General features: G+C 39.0%; 1 protein-coding gene across 10 annotated transcripts in view; it reads right to left on the minus strand.

Moving 5' to 3' along the window:
- The window catches only part of Rbp6 (RNA-binding protein 6), a 459,964-nt gene that overhangs the window by 137,601 nt on the left and 298,329 nt on the right, over positions 1-24,034 (minus strand). For all 10 annotated transcript variants that reach the window (XR_006260571.1, XR_006260574.1, XR_006260572.1 and 7 more), the window contains one exon: positions 95-187. Coding sequence is in view for 4 of the 10 variants with exons in the window: in XM_043416127.1 (XP_043272062.1) it covers positions 95-187 (93 nt within the window). In the remaining 6 variants the exon portion in view is untranslated. The remainder of the gene's footprint in view (positions 1-94; positions 188-24,034) is intronic.

Genomic DNA, 24,034 nt, shown 5'->3' on the forward strand with positions numbered 1-24,034 from the left:
TTGAAATTTGTTTGATTTTTTTTTGTCCCAGGATTATTCGCTACGATTATTCCACAGTTATTGTTTATATATACTAATTTTACAAGTCACTCACCGGGCCAAACTGTTCGAAATAATTTTTGACGTCCTCGAGCGTCGTCGGGGCCGAGAGGCCCCCCACGAATATCTTCTTCGTCCTTGTCACCATCTGAAACAGAAAAAAATGCCTCATTAATTTTTAGTCGGATTGTTACGAGACATCGAGATAGTCTCCAGATCAATAGGCAGTCGTAGTATGGATAAAACGAACAATGAAAAATCGTTTTATTCTATCGCCGTTTGAAATTTTTATTTGTTTGCTCAGCCAGAAATTTCTTGGCCCCGTGATCTATGCAATTAATAATGCGAAAGCGTAATTATCTTTAGCACAGTTGATGAGAAAGAGGAAAAAAGAGAAAGAAAGAGTCGCGGCAAGGGATGAAGCTGGATGATTCTCCCGAGAGGATGTGCGCTGGAGTGGAAATTCAGACGAACGAGCTCTCGCCTCATATCTCGTCACAGTGGAGATTTTCCTTCTTCGGAATTCCCAACTCGGAGGGGTGGTCATACTATAGAGCGTACAACCACACGAAGCTCGACGAGAGAAACCATCCTGAGGGTGAACGTTTGTTCACTCCGTCGACGATTTTACGTATATACTCTCTTTTCCTCTCGCGCGATTTTTTTTCGCTCCAAGGCTTCGCCGCTGACGGAAAGGGAAGAAAAATCAAAATAGAGGGGGTGGAAATGAAGAATGGAGAGAGCGCTCGAGAAAAAGCTCTTGAAAAATGCCAACGCCAAGGACCAAAGAAATTGATAAGGAAATGTTAGACAAAATGTATGAAGTTGTCGCTGAGGGAGCAAAAAGTATAGTGACGGCGAAGGGTGCTGAAATATTTAACGAAATAAATAAATCCACGAATGGCTTTCTCGGGATAGGTATACGAGAGATTGTTGGACAAACTGGGACATCAGGGTAAGATGAGACGATTTCCGAAAAGTCATTACAAATTTATGATTTCCGTTATACGAAATTACCCCCACAAAGGATTCACTTCTCAAAATCACATTAGAGCTACATGTTATACATCATTTTTATACTGAAACCTTACGAAAGTAAAAAAAGAACGCCGATAAGTATTGAAAAATTACGACCCTAAATATGAAACGAATGTTCGTTATGTATAACGATAAAGAAAGTGATATGGGCAAAAAAACCGTCACGAATATTCAGATTTTCACACTCAAACGGTTCGTGTCCGTGGAAGCAATTTGAAAATGCTACGATGATGTCACAAGATAAAATTGGCCTATTTTCGTGAGGCTCGCACAAGTTTTTTTTCATTAATATACAGCGTTGAGCTACTTTCGCAGTTATTTTTCGATCGTCGTTTTCACAGTAGACACAGTGAATATTAATTTTCTGTCATATGTGAAAATTCAGTCGAAAGTATTCGGACGAATATTTGTGGACGTATCGAAAGAATTTTGATGGGCGATGAAAAAAAAAAAAAATCATTAATCGTAACCCCATCACGCTCGAGTTTTCGTCAATTTTCATTAAGCACTCTCGATCTTCCGAAAGGCAATACGCGAAGTTGAGGGGATGTATTTCAACGATAGAGAGTTCCTAGCGTGACTACACGCTTGGTGGCCGTAAAAGCTGGTATTAGGGGTAGTTGAAGCGCCTCGAACGCACCGACATACGCGCATAAGATTGTGTCTGTGAGCGCTCGTCAAGAATAAGGCGGAGGTCGGTGAAAGCCTTCGGGGGCGCTTTTCTCCAGAACGCGCGGTGAGAAGAGGGCAAAGCGCTCAAACTTTAGGAGTGCGAGTGGGTTTGAAGAAAATAAAAAAACAAGAAAGAAAAAGGGGGAATAATGTCGAGAAGGAAGCACATGCGAGCGAGAAATATATGAAGAGAGGTAGTGGAAAGCAGGCAGCAGGGGAGAGGAGGCTGGTAGGAAAAGGGATGAAGCGAACGTGGCCGGGCCAGGGCAAAAATCTCGAGAAAAACCCAGCACTTGCCTTTACGAGCTCTACGTATATTTCTCGATAGTTGCGAAAACTCCGACGTATCGAGTTTCCCTTTGGAAAGGACGTGTATCTTTTCGCTTTTTCTGAAGCCCTTTTCCATGTGGAAGGGGCTTCGAGATTTTTGCAACGGCGAGTTTTGACAAACCTTTTTTACCGTAGATCGAGAAAATATGAGGTCGCAACATCTCCGCTCGATATTGCGTTGAGGCCGAGGAGAACGGGGAGAGCTGGAGAAATATATGACTTTTCTTAAATTAAACATTATGTGCTTCCGTAACAATATTCTTCCACCGGTAACGAATAAACAATTGTGTCATGGACAACGGAAGAAAGAAAGGGAAAGAGTGAATAAAGCTGTAAATAATATACGCAGGAGGCCACTTGAAATATTGTTTTCTTGCCCCGGCTGCTGGCAAAAGCTCATCAAATTTATGAGTATTTTATTTTTAAAATAAAAGAAAATTAGGAAAACCCATTTGTTTTATCCACCGCGATCTTCTTCATGGTAGAAATATACACAACAGAGCGCGTTATTCACGCGTGAAAAAAGTTGCTAGGTCAGGTGGATAGGAAATGAAATGGAAAAAAAAATAAAGACTGACTGGGTGGTCGCTGCGTCGACCGAAATTTCGATAATACGATTTTTTATAATCCACCTCTCGAATCTCGTGAGCCAGCATTTTCCATTCAGGATATAAATGTCAAGATGGAGGAAGGGAATTCGACGATTTTGTCAAAGGGGAGGCGAGGGTGTTAAATCCATTGAGCTTGAATCCCCGATGTGGGAGAAGGATTTTTCGTCTGCGGAGATTATTTTCGTACAATTCTAGGGGAGAAATACCCTTGGAACCTTCCAAAATTCGATTTTGTTTTCATTAAATAATCGTACAAACTCTCAAATACATGATTGCTATGTTTAAGAACAACATTTATACTCGTATTGACATAGTCTACAAGGAGAAAAAAATTTGGTTGAAACACTTGAAAAATGTTCAATTTAACTAAAATATTCAGTCCCATACGCGTGACAAAATATTTTTTTGCGACAAAATATTAAGATGAAAAATCAGACTTTTTTTTTTAGTTATATTGAACTGACCAGTATGATTCGATTTACAAAATATTTATCATTCTCAACAAAACCGTTTGGGTACTTCAGTACTTGATATTCAAATAAATATATCATAAAAGTGTTAGAAATAAGCGAGTGTTTCGAGTTCTTCGAACAAAAGATTTGGTTTCACTCGTTTGGATAGTTTACATAAACAAAAATTTAGTGATTCGGATAAATGAACTATTCCTTATTTATCTCAAGCGGACGTTAGTTAAATCAAGCAACAAAAAAATCAACTAAGACATTTAGTTGCAAAGATTTTTTTTCTCATAGTGTAGTCTTGTAATCTCTGAAGCGTTTCATGTTGAAATGGCTTACCAGTGATTTTTAACGAATCAAAATTCTTTAAAAAAGATTTTCGAAAATTATATACGGAGATGACAGAAAAAAAAGTTGATCGATCTTCTTGTAATTTTGCGTCCACCCAAATAACAATTTTACGAAGTCTGAAAAGCTGCCTTATTAAAAAAATAGAGTGATGGAAACAAATGTTTCCTCATCGCAATCGTGCTCGTAGGCACACTTGAACCTCATCGATATTTGAAACATCGACGTTGCACCTCACTTATAAATACAGGACAATGTGATCGCTTCGTCTTTCCGTTTCTGCGCATCAGATGAATAATCGGATTGGACCAGGGGCTTTTCCTATCCGGTCGGGTCGGACAGTGGGCGAGACATATCATCAATCGAGGTTTTTCAAATCGATTCCATAATGAATTTGGGATAAAATTTTCACGTATATCAGGATCAATTGAGTTTACGATGAGTTAAGTGACGATCTCAGCAACAAAAATATCGATTTTATTATTGTATACAAGTTGAAAGCACGTGTGCTTTCAACTCGGAGAAGTTTAATTATTCCTTACACAACTGCACTCAATTTAAACACAAATCACACTTCACCATTAATTAAGCAATCATCTTCGGATATTGATACAGTCCGAATCGTTATAGTTCAAAATCCCACTCAGTCTTGACATATAACTTTGTGAGTGAAAATCAAACGTTTCGGAATATTTCGTTTCCCGAAGACAAGCGTTATGTAAATTGCACTTTTGCACTTAGGTAAAAGTTTGGTCGCGATCGAGATTCACAGACATTCCCACGCAGTAAAAGGTGCAACTCCAATTCGTTTATCCACTCCTACCTTTAAAAATACGATTTTGTGAATTAAATTCAAAGTTTCGAGGCATTTCGAATCTGGGAGTCGCAAATTTGAGGATTGTAGTCGTGTACATTGGTTGTTTGATTCGCGAGATTCGTTTATTGGTTTTGGAAAATGGGTACTAAACTAGAATGAGGCTTAAGCTTAGAATGAGGTCGGATTTCGCTGGTTGCTTTTTTCACACAAAATATTATCGACCCGTCAATAAAGTAGCTGTAAAAATATCCAACTTTGAAAGTGGTCAATGAAAATTCAGCAGACTTATATATCTCTATGAAAAATTGTTATGGTTTGGGCTATGCAAGACTTCCAAAATGATTCCACGTGTCTTTGCTGGGATTATAACACGAATTATTTTTTCTAGATATCATCACATGTCCTAATATAAATTGAATGTTACTGAGTTCTTGAAATTTTTCTATTTCGCAGCCCGACGACTCGACTGTTGCATTTTCGCAATTTTTTCCCAACAAATTCGTGAACTACCTTGGATGGAAAATGTTGAATTTCTTAGCCCGGAGGCTTTTATCTCTTTTCCTGGTACACGGGCAATTGCAGTCGTCTTCATTGGGTAAGTAGTCATTCCTCCTTCATGTTTCTCTCTCGAAACTGCCCTTTATTCATTTCTTTTTTCCTTCATCCCTTACCAACCCGTAAGATCGAGGACAAAACCATTCTTGAGTTTGCGATTCTCCTTCCCTAGAGAAAGTCTGCGGGAAATCTTGCCTCCCTTCTCCGGTTCTTGACTCGTTTTTCTCTGCTGCTGTACGAATCCACGCTTGAAAAAGGGAGAAGAAAAACACGAGAATTCGTTGACTCGAGCTAGTGAAGCCAGCTTCGTTTCGAGAAAAACTCGGAGGCAAAGAACGGAAGAAGGAGGGAAGGTCGGTGCGGAAGAGAGAGAGAGAGAGAGAAAGATTGAAATAAAAACTTAGCAAGATCGGGAAAGAGAAAGAGAGAAAGAAAAAGGGAAAGAAAGACCGAGATATTTATTTAATTTTCGTGAAAATCCCAGTAGTCGCGATTTCATTTTCATCCCTCTACAACCCCTTACCTCTCCACCCTTTTTAAACCTGTAGACTTTATACACTTCGCTGATTAGCCGCTTTTCGCATATTTCTCTTCTTCCTTCTCTCTTTCTCCCGTTATCCTTTTTTTTCTTTTTTCATTTCATAATTCTTCATTCATATTTAAGAAGTGAGGGTATTTTACTTGGAAACCGAGAAAAAACTGCGCCCGAGTTCTGATCCCTACCAAAGAAATGAAAAGTAGAAAAGAAAATGTGAAATACAGAGCGGATTGTGAAGCAACATTTTCCTGGTTGGAACTTCCGTAGGTTGCCTTGATTACATGTACTACCTCCACCAAAATTATGAATTCTCAAGCATGGTTGATAAATGTCTGGTATTTTTTAAATGGAAGTTTATATCTAACGAATGCTCAAATGTGCATTTTTATTAACGCAGCGACAACTTTAAAACGTTGATCCGGAACGAGAACAATGACACGTTTCTATAATGCCGGTACATATAAAATTTGAAGTCAAGTCAGCGATTGCTATCATACGTTAAGGGTGTTTTACGGTGCTTAACGCTACGTGTGAAATGTACATTTTTAACACACCTTAAAACGTGTGAAGAGTGCGACTGCCAAAAAATCTACAGTTCGCTCACAACATCGGGTGTAGAACTCGCTTAATGCGTCATATAGTAATAACGCATTTCGTTTTGAAGTAGGGCATTCGTGCAAGGGTGAAAACGAGTTAAGGCACAACAGAAAACGGAAACAGCTCGGTGCGAGAAGACAAAAAATTAACAGGCTAAATGGACAAAAAATCTCGAAATTCCATTGAGAACTGCGATAAAGAGGTTGAACGCGCTTTGAGACTCGATATCCGAAGGGCACGATGTAGAAAAGGGGATACTTGTTGCCCATTGGATTTGGACGACTCACTCTTCCACCAGTTGCCTCAATAGCTTGGGTTTCGAACAGAAATAAAAGACTTGAAAAGAGAAGATTGCGATTTCAATCGACCGGATGCAGTGAAACTCAATTTTTTTTAGCGCAACAAAAAAATTAACCGAATAAGATTTTTGAATTGATTTCGAATAAGATCACTTACTCGTGTACTCAGAATTTATTATAATACATTCAGAGTTCCACTTATTCTCCTACCGCGTAGGAAACATTGAAAATTCATTGAAATTCAGCCTCTTCATTAGAAAAATCGTAAAAAATCGTACACTTCCCGATTGTGAGAAAAAGAATCCAATAATGATGAAAATTTAAAAAAAAAAATCCTGAGAGTAACTCTATAGTTTCATTGCTCACCAGAAACATAGCCAGGGAGAGTACCACAGAATATACGAAAAAGCGTGATGAAGTAACACGGACTTTACGAAAAAATGATATTCAAGACTTCGCATTGTGTACTATTACTATATTTACCCGCCATAGCCGTAAACTCAGTTTTTTTCTCATTTCTTCACCGCTTCTTCAGCAATCTTGTATATTCTTTTTTCCACTCCCAAATACCTCAAACGGCTTTCATTTTAAACGTGATTATACGTGATTTTTTTTTATGCTCGACGAGATGGAAAACTATTTTAATTTTCCGAACTCATCCCGTGACCCCTGCGCCGACAAACTCTATTTCCCTGTCCTTTCAGCCCGCTTTCAAATGGTCCTTTGGCTTTCAGTACACGAGTTTGCCAACACGGCAAAAAGGGGTACGTACGCCAGCACCGAATTTCTTGAGTTCACGTTTCGAGGACTCGATGAGGGCCTTTGAATCGGTATGAAAATATGGGCTTTGGAAAATATAATTATTTGTAATTTGGATTTAAAAAATGAGATGATCCAATATTCGGAGTTGGCTCAGATGACGGATATAGACATTTTGTGCGTCGTATCAGTTTTGTGAATCACTCGCAGAAATGTCGCTCGTGAATATTTGTGCTCCGGAAATAGAGGCAATCAAAATTTCGGGGTAAATAGGAATAGAGAGTTGTCGTGAGGAAAATTGACAGGGGTGACGTGACTTCGAATCCTGTTGCACTCAACTTCTCTCTCCGAGGAATTACAAGATGCAGGTAGGCGAAACCTAACGAGGACGGAAACGTGATGGCACGTTCGTTCTACCTAGATGTTGAATGCCTGACCCTTCGAAAGCCCGAAGGTATTGTTGGATATCTTCAGGCTTACACAATACGATAGCTGGAATCTCAAAGGTTGCAGCCCCTCCAGCAGCCCTCACCTTCGTGTATGTATCCGTCTCCCAAAATACAATTGTGTGGAAGCCTAATAAGGTCGACTTGGGGTCAAACACAATCTTCTAATTTAGCGACAACTAAATAAGGGTAGGAAAAAAGAAGGGGAAAACTACGCGATTAAACGATAAAGGCTTTCTGACGTCATTCTACGAAGGTGATGGATGCTGCAAGATTCGTTCTCAATTCAATTTGAAAAGGACTCACGGCGAAATGAGATAAAATGAGAGCAGGGGAAAGACAATGAAATAGAAATCGAGAGCATTACGAGACGCTATCGCCGGAAAAACATGAAGGGTACGGGTGAATTTTTCCCCAGCGTCATGAGGGTGAATTGACTTAAAGGAAGCAGTTGAATGACAGTTTGCAGTGAACCATGAAAAATGCTTCTGAGCAAAATGCTTATCATTCTTGTGGGTTACGAGCAGTTTTGCTCCTAAACACACTCTCTTTTTCCAACTTCGTGCATCATTTGAATTTCTCCTTTTGCCTCACGTACGCAAGAATCGTTGAATCCACTCCAATCGTGTCTTCGTTTTTCTCTCTTCCACACTCCATTGATTTTATTTTCTGTTGTACGTTTTACAGAGACAAGCGATTTTCGTCATATCTCTTCAAAGGATTTCTAATTCTTTCCGACCGAAGTCCCGCCGGAAATTTTTATTTCTTATCATCCCGAAATCGACCTTTTCACGCGAGTGATATATGAAAAATAGTATACGTAGCACGTAAAACACTGAAATTCCACACGAAATCGACGAAGATATTTGATTTCTAACTTTCGACTCTTCGAAGATTAAAACAGCAAAGGCCATAAGGAGCAAACGGAAATTTGCCGGAGGGAAGAATGTTTTTTTTTTTTTTTTTCACGAGACAGCGTTTTTTTCTGGGAAAATGGTCTCTAGGTTATCGGGAAGCATTATAACCCACAACCTCGGTTGATGAGGCTTAGCTTAGAATGCCTCCGGGCTTTGCTATCGCCCTGTCCAGTAGTACTGACCCTTCCTCTTCAACCCTCATCGCTTATATTTCATCCTTCTTTATCTTTCTCTCTCGCTTCCTTTCGTTACATAAACTTACCAAGGCAAGAATTCTCTCTCTCTCTCTAATAAGTCTCTTAAGGCACGTAAGTACATGAAACCTGCAAAGCTCCTTGTACTTCATGATCGTAGTTGGAGGTAGTTTAGAAACATTTCACTGAATTGGTGGTAACGGGCAAAACAGACTAAAGATAATTCCAAAGCCGACACATATAGACTCACAGGCGAAAACCCTTTGTCGAGTTTTGCGACCTTACCATTATTTATGAAATCTCTCAATTTTCCTTAAGGAAGGACAATGCCCCTTCCCTGTGTACCCTCGGGAAAAACACCCCTGAAATCACACCCTTGAGACTAAGGACAAAGCTTCCTTTTACCTCCTCATTTACAAAGGACAGAAAAAACATTTTGCCTCCGTTTTTTTTCGCACGAGATCTTCAAGATTTTCGATACAATCTGATTGATGAATTTTCAAGAAAGTCCTCGAGCGAGGGAATCCTGAATTTTTACAAGAATCGATCATAGTTCTTGTTCAAACTTTTTTTCACTGTCCAGGAAAATTGGAATGAAAAGTTTCTGAATATATTGATGGTCGAACGGGTGTGCGAGATGTAGAACAAAAATGAATCGGCGATTGCTCGGTTGCCAGGTTTTTGCTAAATCTTGTTAGAGCGTAAATGACTATCACATATGAATGGTAAATACCACTGATAAATGCAGAATATTTCAATTACGCAGTATGTACAAAAAAGATATTGGTACGATATACAATTATCGATTTGCGCGCACGATTTGTTGGTGCTCCTCGCATTGAGTATTAAACCAACGTCGTCATTAATGTAGATGCTTTGTTATTTTTTAATTTTTTCCTAGGACGATGTTGATGCGAGGGAGCAACGTTTCTAGCGAATGTCAAAACCTGACTAATCAAATTTTTAAGAAAAAACCTTTGACCAGCTCGAAAAACCAGTTTGAAATCGGATCTTCGTAACATGTAAGGAAATAAGAAATAAAAGTACAAAACTAGTGCGGGTATAAGATAAAAGTAGTACATCTGCTCTGGGGATGGAGTATGACGTTCCGCGACGCAATTTTGCAGTGTTCAAATGCGTAACACGAGTGGTCTTATGACCATCGTTGCGCGAATGGGTTTACGCTCGGAGTTCTCGCATTTCTCTCTTCTGTATACACGTTTGCTTTTCGCCATTCTCCCTCTTGCTTTTCGTGTCTCAAAGGAAACGTGCAACCGGCACCGTGACTCAAGGCTAACGAGAGTGGTATAACCCGTTAGCTCGACATGCTAAACATGCATCCCATACTAACGTTGAAAAATATCTCTTGTTATTCGTTTTTAAACATGCTAATAGTGTTACAAGTAACAACATAAAATCAATTGTAATGTTCCTTCTAATTCGTTCCGTTTTTTACCGTCTTCAAAATCTCTTTTCCCAGCAGTCCGGCACGGCAATAAAAATAAACAGTTTTGAATGCTAGAAGAAACACGTTAACCGAGGCGCGATTGTTGGCGCATATTCCTTCAATATTTACTCGGACAGGAAATATTTATGATAATGTTTTACGTACGATGAAATTTGATGGTAGAATTTGCGGAGAAGTGAGAAATCGGGAAAATCCATTTGGCTGTACGACGCGTCGGTGTCAATTGAATTCATGGAATTTTATTTGTTTCTTTTCCCTTGAGGATAGCAGAAGTGCCTTACTTTTAAGGAATGTTGGAGAATTTCATTTTGGCAAGTCTCGAAAGTTATGAATGTCGAAGAGATATGAGAACGAAATAATCTTTCTCCGTTTTGCTGTGTTTATTATATATGCGTGTGGATGAAGCTTCCTTATCCTAATGTAAGCCATTACAGAAGGTACAAAAGTGTCCGAAACGACGCATCATCCCTTATATCCTTTGGCTTTTTTCTTTTTGTTTTTCTCGTCTTACCACTGTAAACGTATACACATATAGATATTTTGAAGGGATGAGTAGGTCCACGGCGTTCGGGCCATCGCAATTCTGACTTAAACTGTTTGAGTTGCGACTTTATCGGATTACGAGGGAATCCCAGCACCCGATATTACCAGGGGTGAGTAAACGAGACAGCAACGGAGGGTTCAAATGGTGTGCCATGTTCATAATCGAGAGCCCCGAGGGTATTTTTAAGTCGAGGGTTAACATAAAAAATTTAGATAGAGCTACTCGTTCTACCCCTTTTACCCGGCAAATGAATATTCTTGCAAAAACAAATGTCCCTCTCGTCAGATCACGTTTCCGTTGACATAAACAAATAAATATAAGTATCCCTGCCGATTGAGACACGTTGAAAAATAATCTGATGAAAAGCAACTCTAAATATATCGGAGATACTGAAAAAAAGTCGAAAGTCGGCCATTTTTCGACACTGTCACACATAGGCTTTTTCCTCGATAGTTTCTCGTGTCGAGTGGACAATAAAATGCCACCCCTTTTACTTTATGCAACGTTTCCAATGTAGCGACGTTTGCAACCTCCTCTGACAACTCCATATAATATCATCTGGCACAGCCAATACTGTCATATCAACCCTTCGAAAGATCTCAACGCAATTTTTTTCCTTACTATATAATTTTTTTCGCTTGCTTTTGCAGTACATATTGGAAAATCACGCGTCACTTTTTAAGCTCGAAGATAAAAGCTCCCTAGTAAGCGAAGTATATAGATGAAAACGAAATAGAGGGGCACTAGATATACATAGATATGTTTATATGCATATAAATTTATGTGCATATGCATATGTATATACGGAATATTCTTTCGGGAATGGCACGAGTCTGACGTTCACGAATCGAGCATCAGCTGCGCATCTATATAAGCGAAGTTTCCCACACCCTTGTCTCGGCGCCCATTTTCCACGAGATTTTCCTTTGATCCGCATTAATGTCGGGGGATGATAGTTGAGCGTTTTCTCTTACTCACTTTTTTTACTCTATTTTTATTTAAAAAAAATCTTTTTGTTTGTTTTCTTTTAACTCTTTGCTTCTTTTTGATTCCGACTCGTTCACTCAGCACTGAGCTCTACATTCAATGCGAACGACCAGACTGACACGAGATGCAGGCACGAAATAAAAACTCTGCTCCATTTTCACCCGACGATGATACTACCTCGGTTGAAAAACATTCAAAGGTCGCTGCGCTATTTTTCATTTTATTTTTCAAAAAATCCTATTCACGGTTTTCAAATTCATGACTCAAACAGAAAATTCTGTAGGAATGTTTATCTTTTGTCACACTCAATCTCTTATTCCATTATCGTAAAATAATATGATTTTCTTTCGTTTTCTCATGCTGTTTAAACTTCTGCGAATATTGGAATGAGTCCAGATTTTGGTCGGTGATTTTTCAAAGGATTGAAACTGAGCTTTGATCGCGTATGGTGACAAGATTTTGAAATCACATTTTTTATGAAAAAGTTAGTTGATCTCATCCTTGACAAATACTAAATACGTAGAAGAAAAAGTTATAAAATTAACAGAGCTTGAAATTATAGGGTGACCTCGTGGAAGGTTAGTTGATAATTTCTCAGGCATCCCTAGTGCGATATCGAGCTTCAAATTTATAAGTGTATCAATGGTCAATATAATCGCTTATATCGTTTAGGTTCAAAGAAAATTTTCTAACTAAAAAAGCTATGAACGTATAATGGAACTTGGATATTTTTATTTTGGTCTTTTTATTCGTGGAGGGATTGGCTTTTCGCGCAATTAAGGTTCTGTTATTTTGTGCATCGCCTCCGGTGCGGTCTATACGGACGGCACCATAGCCCAGTCGATCGCCAGATTTGACCGAATCACTGCAGGAGCTATTAGAAGTGGGGCTTTGAACTAGTAAAATAAGCGAATGACAACCATGAATTCAAAAAAATTATGCTTGACGTAGAATGGGGATAATTATTTGTTCGTGGTTTCTGATAAATATTTGACCGAAAAGAACATCTATTTTGCATAAAATACTTCATTTACATTCGAAAATAATTCGTAATTATGGAATATTGTTCGGTTGAGATAAAATTGATCGCTTGCGCAGGCATAATGCAAAATAATATTGCTCTTTTTCTCTATTCTTCTTCCGGAAAAAAGAATGTTAGCCGGACAATCCACTGAATTTTTCCTTCCAACAATGTTTCGGTGAAGTTTTTTTTTTCGCAGCTCGTTCTCGCTTCGTTATCGGGAGTTTTACACTCATGGTTAATCATATTATACTCTCTCGCGGTGCTACTAACTGTATTGGCACTTGTTTCGTAACATCGACCAGTGAAATTCGTTTGACACGATGAGCACGATAATTGGAGTGAACCATTTTGATAAATGGACGAGACAAAGAGACCAAAATAGTGGATCAATATGTCACGAGAGCGTTTTAAATCACTCCCCACAGTAACCGGTGGATTTTTAATCTTTTATGTCATTTTTTGGACCTTGATATTCAAATGTTTCCATTAACAAATTACGAAATCTTTTGGAACGTCATTCATAACAAACTACATCTACTTTGAAAAAATAGTTTTTCAGAGCTTCGTAACTCTCAATTTTTCAATTTGATTTTATAGAGACTGCTATGATCTATGAAAATAAATTGCTTCCTATCGAATTGCGGAGTGGTTGTGGAGTGGGGAAGAAAAATTTTGCTCATTTATTTTTCTGCGAAGCTTGATATGATGAATTATATCTGAAGAATTTTGCCTCCAATGATAATGCACGGATACAACTCGTTATAACAGTTGCTGTCATCTATGAAATTCGTTATGAGAAAGATATCTGTTGTTTCTAGAGAGTGGAGAGAAAAGATTGAGATGGAAAAGATTGGGTATGCGATCGAGACCCGAGCAAAAGGGTAAGGTGAAAAACGACGTCGATGAAACGGAACGAGAGCACAGGCTGGAAGAATAATCGTGTAAGTTGCGGGATTGTTTGGGAGGGATAAGGATTTTCCTTTCAATGCGAAGGATTGGTAAAGGGTGGCGTGGATCGAAGAAGAGAGAGAGAGAGAGACTAACAAAACTACAGAGGGAAAGAAAAAGGAAAAAGGAGCAAAGAGAGAGAGAGAGAGAGAAAGCGTAATACCATCGAGCATGGAGGGTTCAAGAGAACTGACGCGGAGTTAACCTACTTCTGCATTTGAGTCGTTTGTCAGCAGGATGAGGCTGCATAGAGGGATGAAAGCGGTGTTGTAAAGAGGAAGAAGATCGTGCTGAAATTTCTTTGTTTCGCTCATTCGTTCACGTACTCCCAAATATATGGGATCCTTCACATTAATTCGATATAAAATACATTTTCGGCTGAATAATCGCCCCTTCTTTTGCGAGCTGTACAGTACTTTTTTATTTATTTTTATTTCTATCGCACCCGTAAAATCGTGGACGAATACCCCGAACAGGAGGAAGTGTTGAGGGAATCATATTTGCTGAATACCCAACGATAATACTGGGCCAATTGACGAAAGTTAGAACGTTGCATGAGGTCCTATGGAAGTAGCTAGCGTTAGCGAAACAACGTTACATCCAAATTTATTGCAACACTCAGCTGATATTTCCTCTAATGCTGCTTCCGGAACTATACAATCCATTTGTCAAGATAAAAGAAAAACTTCAACTATGCTGCATGAATTCTCAATTAATATCATCTCTAGAAAGTCACGCTACTATGGAAATCTTCATTCTATCGTATCATTGTACTATTGAAGTCAAGATGTCAAAATTAGTGTTGTTTAAATGAATTTCGGTTCAAGTGATGAGAATGAAAATATTATGATAATTGATTCCGAGCAAGACTAACCTCACACGGGAAGAGAATTTTCCCGAGATTCGTGTGAGACGATGATGTACTACTGTGTCTTGCTCCAATTTGAGAATTTGAGAATTGATTAATGAGACATAACTATAGAATTGAGGTAATCAGTAGAATGCTTTTTAAAGAGGAACTTCATTTAATTAGACACGAGTGAGCAATCGAATATAGCATAGAGATTATCGCACACAAATACAATATGATTATTCCAATAAAAGTGTGAATGATAAAGAAACGTTAAGTTTTAATAGATTACCTGACGAAATCTTGATTAATTGTAATTCAAGTGAAGAAAAAAATGTAATCTATTAATTCATCTCCATCACTCGTTCGTTTGATCACAGAGATATAAATCTTGTAACGTTAAGAAATCTTGTTCTTTGACAACTCAATTTTAAGGGTGAAGACTTAATTATAACACAAAATATCGATAAACTGATTGAATAATTCTAACAAATCAAATCCATATTCTAGTTGTAGTCTGGATTCGGTGTTTAAATTAAAGGAGTTTTGGAACGGACCTCAGAAATTAATATAAGTTACAGATGATTTGTCTAATTATTCAGAGATTTACAAGATATATTTATTCAGCTGGTCAGGATAGCATGAATTACGCAATGAAGAATAATACGTGCGTATTTAGCGAAAAATATTGAAAATATGCGATCAAATGAGCAAAAGGCAAATAATAATTTTTAAAAAAATTAAAAATTCGCAAAAGATGTATGAGAACAAGTTCACAAAGGGAAATTAAGTTCTCAGCTCATGATTAAAAAGTTAATAAATGGAGTCCCATAAAATTTATGTTCCACTTCGAGTTGGCAGCTGATACACGGAGAAACGTCGTAGTGCCGGAAACAGCTGACACACAGAGCGATCGAAGAACTTGTACTTGAGCTCTGATTTTGTATAAAATATATTTTCGCTTTTCATAGAATGCGCAGGCTGTCAGCACGAGAAAAAAAAACTCGCATGTGCCACAACGTTTCACCTTTCTTAATCGACAATTGATTTGTCATACTTATCAACTCAATATTTCAATTTGACGTACCAATAGTTGCAAAAACTGAAAAATATGAATGGTATTCTGTTGTTTGACCAAATAAATTGGCTTTTATTCAGTTTTTCAAGATGACAGATCTTGTCTTTCGTCGAGATCCAGTTTATTGGTTGAAAAGATTGAAATTTTAGGACTAATGAGAGTGGGCCCGTTTCGAAAATATTTCGTTGAGGATCTGCTACTTGTATTCGGATATCCATTGCATTACACTCGATTTACTAGATATTATAATAAGGATACTTTTTTACCTGTAAAAAAATGGTTTGAAAAGTATTTCTGAAAGATATATAAAGAAGACCGGATAATATCGAGGGAAAATAAAGGTACTTTCAGGAAAGCCTCGTGTGGAAAGCTTTCGGTCCATATTCCGCTGGATATATATATATGCGTATTTACAGCATCGAGAGTTTTCACTGAGTATTCAAGAATCTGAGACAAGTAGAAAGAGAGAAAAGAGGATGGGAGGTGAGGACCGTGGGTTTAGATCTACAATACCATGTGTACACGTCCATAGATTCATGTAGCTATATACTCGAACTCTTCTATCGCTCCGGTTTAAAAGGGTTTCGATGTAAACAAGATGAAAGAGATTTCTCTCTCCTTCTGTCACTTTTCTCCTCTTTTCCGCAAAATCGAAAGGATCCTAATTCTCGTTCCGAACTCTTTCTGTCATTCGCTATTGTGCACGATGAAAATCCTCTAGCTTTACGACTACTTTATCCACTAATTTATGTGAGTACGAGTTTTATTGTCTCATTTCCACCCCGAAATTATACCTCTAAACGTCCTTTGTTCATTTTCATGTATGTATACATGTCGTAATTGGAAAAGAGTTAAGTAATCACAATATTTTCCATTCTTTCTTTAATCCTATTAATTTACTCGAGTGCACAGCGAAAAATATATTCAAAATCGTTTACAGTAAAATATGTTGTGTTCGAAAAAAACGGGCAATAAAGACAATTACTTTGGTGACTCAATGCGTTTTAGAAGCAATTTGAGATTGCAAATATTGTGCGGAATGAGAGACGGACAAACTTTTTATCGACATCTAAAAATTACCAAGTATAAAGGTACAAAAAGAGGAAAGCGCTTGGCTACAATCTGTTATTCCTTCTTTTTTTGTCTGTCTCGTTGTCTCGTCGATGCAAGCAGTACTGATTACTCGGATTCGCACAGCCAGGCAACCGCGAGAAAACCGATTTTCTCCTTTAATCCCTGCGGTGAACCACCCTTCTATCTCATCTGACAAGTGTGAGAGAATTTTTCTCCTCTATTCGCGCGAAATATCGATCCCTGTCCGTCTCCCAGTTCACCCGATGATAGAAGAACCTTTCTATCTCTAGAGAGCTATGAAATACCCTGATTTTCCTGCACTCCCCCTTTTATCTCATTTTACTACGAGGATGGCTGATTTTCAATTCCCTGCATTTGGTGGGGGTTTTTTTTTTTTTTTTTTTTAATCCAATTCCCTAGTTTTCTCCTGGCAGTTTCAAACCCCTGTTTTTCCGAAAACTCAAATCAATATAGAGAGTCAAGCCCAAGTTCGAAGTGTCTTTCTGACCAATATGGTATACCGAAAAGATATAAAGATCAAGAAGGGATCGAAGAAGTAGACAGCTCTCGCAAACCCACTATACTTATATATTCAAGATACTATTTCGTCGAATGGGAACCGCTTCGAATAATCCTGACTTTTTTTCGTACGACACTACCTTACGAAACGAATGTCAATACCAAATTGAGATTTTACCTCATGTCTGCCTATTATTGTTAGAACGTTTCCGCTCAGAGTTTTAAAAAAAGGATCAACTCACGGGAGCGAACACATGGGAGATTATTTGGAAGACAACAGTCTTTTAACAAATAATAAATATTGGAAAAATGAGTGTGCTCGAGATCACAAATTTTGACAGTCTGCGTGGGGATCAGTCATCCACATCTCTAGCATTTTCGACCATCCTTCTTTTCTCCCTTGCCTCGTTCATCCTTAACGAGCTTTGTGCGAGTGGAAATAACTCTATGCGGGAATAAAGCAAAAAGTACAAAGTTAAAATAAGATTTCGAGCTTAAAGAGGTACGATCCAAAAGAGGAATGAACGAAGAAAAAAATCTGAAGAGAAACTGAAGGGGTATTACTCGAAAAAAAAACTCTAATGGGATATAACCATGGAGACGCCGGAGCCTTTGCTGAAAACTAAAAATTCTTTGTGTTCTTAGCATTTTGGCTCTCAAAAACAAAAGTCTCACAGTATATCAGGTATTGGCCACTACGAGCAGCGTATAAATTTCAATTGTGTCATATTGAATTGAACGATAAAAAAGTAATCGATTCCAACAACAAAAAAAAAATAAAAATAAAAAATAGGGCTAAACATCTCAGGTTTATCGTACCTTTTCAGAGGTGATCAGCGGTGTGATGTACGTAGTGACCGCCGTGGTGTAAGCCTTTAGCTGACAGTTGTTTTCTTGGTACTGAGTACCGTTTAAGTACCAATTAGTCGGCGTCGTTGCGAGGCCGACTAAGCAATTCCCTCACTGTGCGAGAGAATCGTTGCGAAAATTCTATTTAATCTTTCGGAACACGTGATTGTAATAATTATACGTATAATTATCAATTAGTTCAATGTTATATATATATATATATATATGTATTTTGATATTATATTTACATAAACATATATTATATATAACAGACAGCTTTCACTTGTCGTTTCACTATAAACACCTCACCTTTATGGTATCACGAAATACTCCTGTGCCGAATTATGATTTTTCGTATAATTGCGATAATTTCCCGTACGGTAGAGAAAGAGGAATGAAAACACGCGGAATTTCTCAACCCCTTTACCAACACCGTGTCGTTATCGTTAGCGATAGTAATTCAAACGATAGTAATTATATTTTCGATGAGAAAGAAGAGCACAGGAAAAAATATGACGACACGACCGTTCACCTTTGTATCGCAGCTTTATTTAATATGTGCGTTTGAGTGGTGTGTGTGTGTGTGTGTTTTTATATTATTTTTGTTTTTTATTTTAATTCCTGTGACGTTCTTGTATGTAATGCTGTGCCCCGAACGGACGCACGTGTATGTCACCTCTTTTACTCTCTCTCTCTCGCGCACACTTCCTCAACACTTTGCTCCACTCGTTGGCGTATGTACGTACGTATACACATGTATGAATATGAGTATGCTAAAACACGAGGTACACATGAATTCCGTGGGGTGTACAAGTATTGTTTTCACGCTTAATCTCGGACAGAAAAAAAACTGAGGGAAAAAAACGACACGATTTCTTTATCCCTGTTTATTTTTCATTATTTTTTGATTGGATAATCGTACAGCGACTCCTATGATAATGAGAGCATGCGTTGTTTCTTGCAATCACGCACGCGCGCACTCAAACACATAAGCGTGGACACGCACACACCGACACTTGTTCTTCGAGGAAAGCAATAGCGGGGATGTCGAAAAATTCGTGATAGCCCGTGAGCCTCGTGATTTTCCAGGCGGTCTGTTCATACGGGGAATGAATCCACTACAACTATATTCCCAGAGGTTTCTTTGTTGCTCTATATATCTCTCTATGTGATAAGCTTCCTCGTCCACGAACAACTAATCGTCGTGATAATTATTTATCGCGGAGGTTTTTTACACGGGGATTTCATAGGAACAACAAGTATTCTTCATTGTCGAGGAATCAGGTGCTTCCGTGTCCTCAATTTCCAAATAACTCGAGGTGAGAACGAGAAGGATCAGCGGAGATTCTGGCACACAGGCGAAACAGCACACGCGAGCGCGACCGGCCGATGTTCAAAGAAAACAAGGAACTGTTGTGAACGATCGCGATAGAGGGAGAGCGAGATAAACAGACACATAAAGAGCGCGCGCGAGAGAGAGAGGGAGAGAAAGAGAGAGCCAGAGAGGGAGAAAGAGAGAGAGAGAGAGAGAGAGAGAGAGAGAAAGATATAGAGTGCGCGCGGATGGAGAAAAAAGCGATCGGGCAGGTGGTCGTGCGTTGCTCTGTCCGCTTTTATATCGAGATTTATAATAATGCTACGCGTTGTGGCGCCGAGAACGGAATGGGACGACCGTGGGATGCCCGGGCAGTTCGCCCGTAGCCACCGAGGAGGGAGAGAGAGAGAGAGAGGGATGCTGAACGAAGGATCGAGAGAGAAGGATATTGAAAAGCGTGGGTGGAGGGGTAGGAGTAGATTGTAGGGGTAGTTTCACCCCTGTGAGAGCGATAGAGGGAGCGAGAAAGGAGGTGTACGGTAAGCTGCTACGAGGGGTGCGCCAGCGGGGATCAAACAGAGAGTGGGAGCAAACGTGTAAAGCTCAGCAGTAGAGAAGGGGCAAGAAAGAAGGAGATGGAAGCGAGAAGAGAGCGGGAGCGAGGCTCATCGAATCCCTACCACTTCTCATGTTCCCTCGAACCAAGTGTTATCGCGCATGCGCTTATCCCTCCAATCTTCACTCCTACTACTTCATGCGTATCCTCCACTCAGGCACTTCTCTTCCTTCTCTTCCCCTTCCACTCTACTCCGAGCACTCCCGAGTACGTACACATCACCTCTTCCTCCGTTTCTCCGAATATCTATCTACATTTATATATGTCTTGCCTCTCCTCCCCCTTCCCCCGCTTTCACCTCCCTCCCTCCCTCCCTCCTGCCCTCTCGCTTCCTAATTCTCTTCCATCCATTCTTTATCTCTGTCTCTCACCCTCGGCGTCACAACGTCCCGGTAGCAAAGCGAAGCGGAGAAGGAGGTGCAGGATAGGGGCGAGGGGCGGGGGGTGAGATTCGCGAAGAGAGCCACCGCTGCCACCACCAACGAGCCAGGCGAGCAGCACCCGTGAGAGAGAGAGCCCCGACTCCCAGCCTGGCATCGACCGACTACGGGACACGCCAGTTCGTAGCCGACCTAACGGGAATACTTAATGCCCTGGCATTCCCTGCTGCGCTTCCTCTTCTCCTATTCCCGTTTCATCTCCATCTAGATCTCTCACCCTCGCTCCCTTTTTCTCACTCTCATCGCTGTTACTCTCCAGACTGTCGAAATACTTCTCTCTGCCCTCCTTCTCTCTTGCTTGCCACTCTCGCTTGACGCCGAGATAAAAAAAAATGTACGCGGCTCGAGGATCGCGAAAGCGAACGAACACCCCTCGCTTTTGTGCTCATATGTGCCTACACTCGTATATACGTAGCGTGTACATGCCGAGCATAACTGAGGATGAATTTTGACTACTTGTTACACGGACCATCCATCAAGCTGGTCGAATTTATTCACTGCCAAATGGATTCGATCGTGTTTACGGGCTCTGGACGAAAGTGCGCTCATTTTTTGATTTTGCCAAAATAATATCTCGTGTACGAAGACTCACAGGCTCGAACAGAATTTTAAAATTGGTCTCATAAATTCCAAATTTATATACTATAGGCTCGTTTATGTACATTTTTGTTTACTGTGAGAAATTTCAGGCAAATATTGAAGCAGAGATGTGGACAGAGGGTATATTTTTGAGGGTTGAATCACTATCCGAGGATCGCTTATCTACCACTTTTTACCAACTCCGATACACATTCCCGGTATATTGTGGCATCCCACGCCATTTTTCATGGCTGCTAGCATATTCTACTTGCGATTGGACAAAATTGACTTGAAAATATTTTTGTGTTATCGCCGCCCATGATCGTACATTTCCGTAGGATTAAATATTGATTCTTTCGATAAAAATAGTTACTCGTTTTATAGCATGACATAAGAAATTTTAAATTGGCATGAATATTCCCTTTTCAGAATATTTTTCCTCGGAAATATCGAGGAAATTGCCTGGAATACGCCTCATATGTAGGCATGAATACTAGTAGAACGATGCTCCTGCCACAGCATCTGCTCTCACCACCTACGAGTCCTGTGCTCCAGACAGGATTGTTGGAGCTATCCCTGAACTACGATCTTTTTAACTTTCCGTAACTCCTCTCGATTTTTCTTGAATCTTATCGGCCGACTGCTTCGGCAGCTGTCGAAAAATATGAACAGCAGAGCTCTTTCTTTCTGTCACAGGAAATCTCGACTTCTGGACTAGCTATTTAAATTGAACCTCTAAGAAAAGGAACCTGTAGGTTTTCTTTCGGTTTAACCTTTCTCTATACCTCGAGACGGTACTTCGGTATTCTCGAACTCACTCAACTGGTATATACAGACGTATATACACTTTTATGTATCTACATATGCACGTAAATGGAGATCGGTGGGCCATTCGTACAAAACAATTCATCCCACGTTTACTTTTTAGGTCGATTCATGTAATCATTTTATTTTTCTATACAAGCAATTAGAGAACACGTTTTTTTACGGTTACTCAAACAATAGATACGTGAAAAAGTTTTTTTTTCAAAATTTTTTAAGACAACAATCTTTAAAGGGCTCGTCTTATTGGTCATTTAGATAAACGTTTAAATATGAAGAAAAATACAAAGGGGTTTAATAAAAAAAAATTCGAGACGATTGTCTTACTAGTAATAAAGATATATTACGTTAAAGATTCAACTAAATTGGTAAAATGAACACTCGTAACCTCACGTTTGCTTATTTCAGCATTTTGTTGCTTCTTGGCTCGGGCCATTTTTGTCATATCCTTCTGTCTTTTTATTTACACTTTTTTCTTGATCCATTTCTCTTTGCGCTCTCTAAAGCGATTTTTTACATAAAAAACTATAGTATTTTAGCCAGGGACGAATGAAACTTTGGGTACAGTCAATGATGGATCCCCGTTCAATTAACGCCTCGTAATTTCATTCATCAAAAAATAAGTTGAAAAAATGTATTTACAATTTTCGATTAATAGTTCTGACATTAATTTGGAGTGATAATATTTTTAATTAGGAAGTGAAAATCGACCAAATTTAGACATCCACAAAATACGATCCTACACAGAGAGAAAATTTCACTAAAAACTACTATGGTGCCATAGAAGTAGGGTTCTATATCGGTAATATTTATTAATTCTTACGATCATACATAGTAATTTTTTGTGAAGCGATTCGATGAAAATTGACGAGTGATGTCAAAATAAATACATCGGTACACATGTATACCGGTATATTATCGTACAATCGCGAATGAAATTCTGTTATTTATCATAGTAAATTTCTAAACACTTTGACGTATGATCGATGCTTGTATTCGAGCTCCTCAAATTTTACTATGTTCAACTGTAAATTTCAATTGTGAAAACAGTACCAAGTATAGCAAAACGACATAATAATTCTACTTGACAGTTCATCATCGAGTCAACATAAATTTAAGTCAACGCAATTTAAAAATTTTCATTTAGAATGTACTTGGAAATTACAATATTTTGGGTAAAAACCTTCAAAATGGGCGATATAGAACCCCAATACCATGGCAGCATAGTAATTCTTACTATTTTTTTCTCTCCGTGTAAGGGCATGATCTACCTTAAGGAGGGTGGATCGCGACGATAAAATGTTACCATGCTAAACCATGTTAAAAATATTAAGAATTTCCAAATTATAAGAATTCAATAAAATTTGGTAAATGTATTCTTTAAAAATATGTAAGACAATATAAATTTTTTTTAGATTTTTCTACCACATAACTCTCGAGTAATTGAACACTAAAGTTCACGTGTATAAGCATAGAGTTTACACATATACAGTTATACATCTCGTACATAAGAAGTTCGATTTAACGTTCAATTATTCGCTAACCATGTGGTAAAAAAATTTGAAAAAAATTGTGTTTGTATACTTGATGCCAAAGAATGTTATCACGAAATTTTATCAAATTCTCATTATTTTGATTTCGTGATCCACCCTCCTTAAATGGAAAAAAGTAGAGCCCGAGGATAACTGTTCAACTGGCTGTGAAAAACTAAAAAATGGCTGAATCGCCAATTGGAAAAATACGAATCTGCTTATTCGTTGCATAAAGAAACAGATAAAAAAAAATGTACATGAATCTGAAATGGGTAGGATTTCGGCATGTAAGAGCAGCGCGAAATGTTTCATATGCACGAGTGTGTATACGCGAGCGGGCACGCTCGCGTGTGTTTGCGTGTACGACAGAGAGGATATTTTTGTACCTAGCCGCGTTTGCTGGCTCGTGGCCAGTCTCCGAGTCGGTGTGAACGTATTCCTACATTCACGCCGTAGAACTACCCCTTTTACTTCTCGCTCAAACCAACGCACAGACGTTTTCGAGAGATCCCCGAATCGGTGCTTGAAAATTTCACCCTTGCGAACGCGTGCGAGCCGCGCGCGCGTCTGCGTGTGTGCGCGCGCGTGTGCGTTTATGTAAAAAGGTGAATAGGGTGATGGTTCGAAGGGAGAAACTAACCCAGAAAAGATTTTCATTGAGCAACATGGCATGAGACTGGCCACGAGCCAATACTACGTTGCCATTCTGCTCGTCTCGGAATTTCACCACCATACACGTATGACATTCAATACATGTTACAAACAGAAAAA

This window comes from Venturia canescens, chromosome 4, assembly GCF_019457755.1.
Source record: "Venturia canescens isolate UGA chromosome 4, ASM1945775v1, whole genome shotgun sequence".
Taxonomy (NCBI): Eukaryota; Metazoa; Arthropoda; class Insecta; order Hymenoptera; family Ichneumonidae; genus Venturia; species Venturia canescens.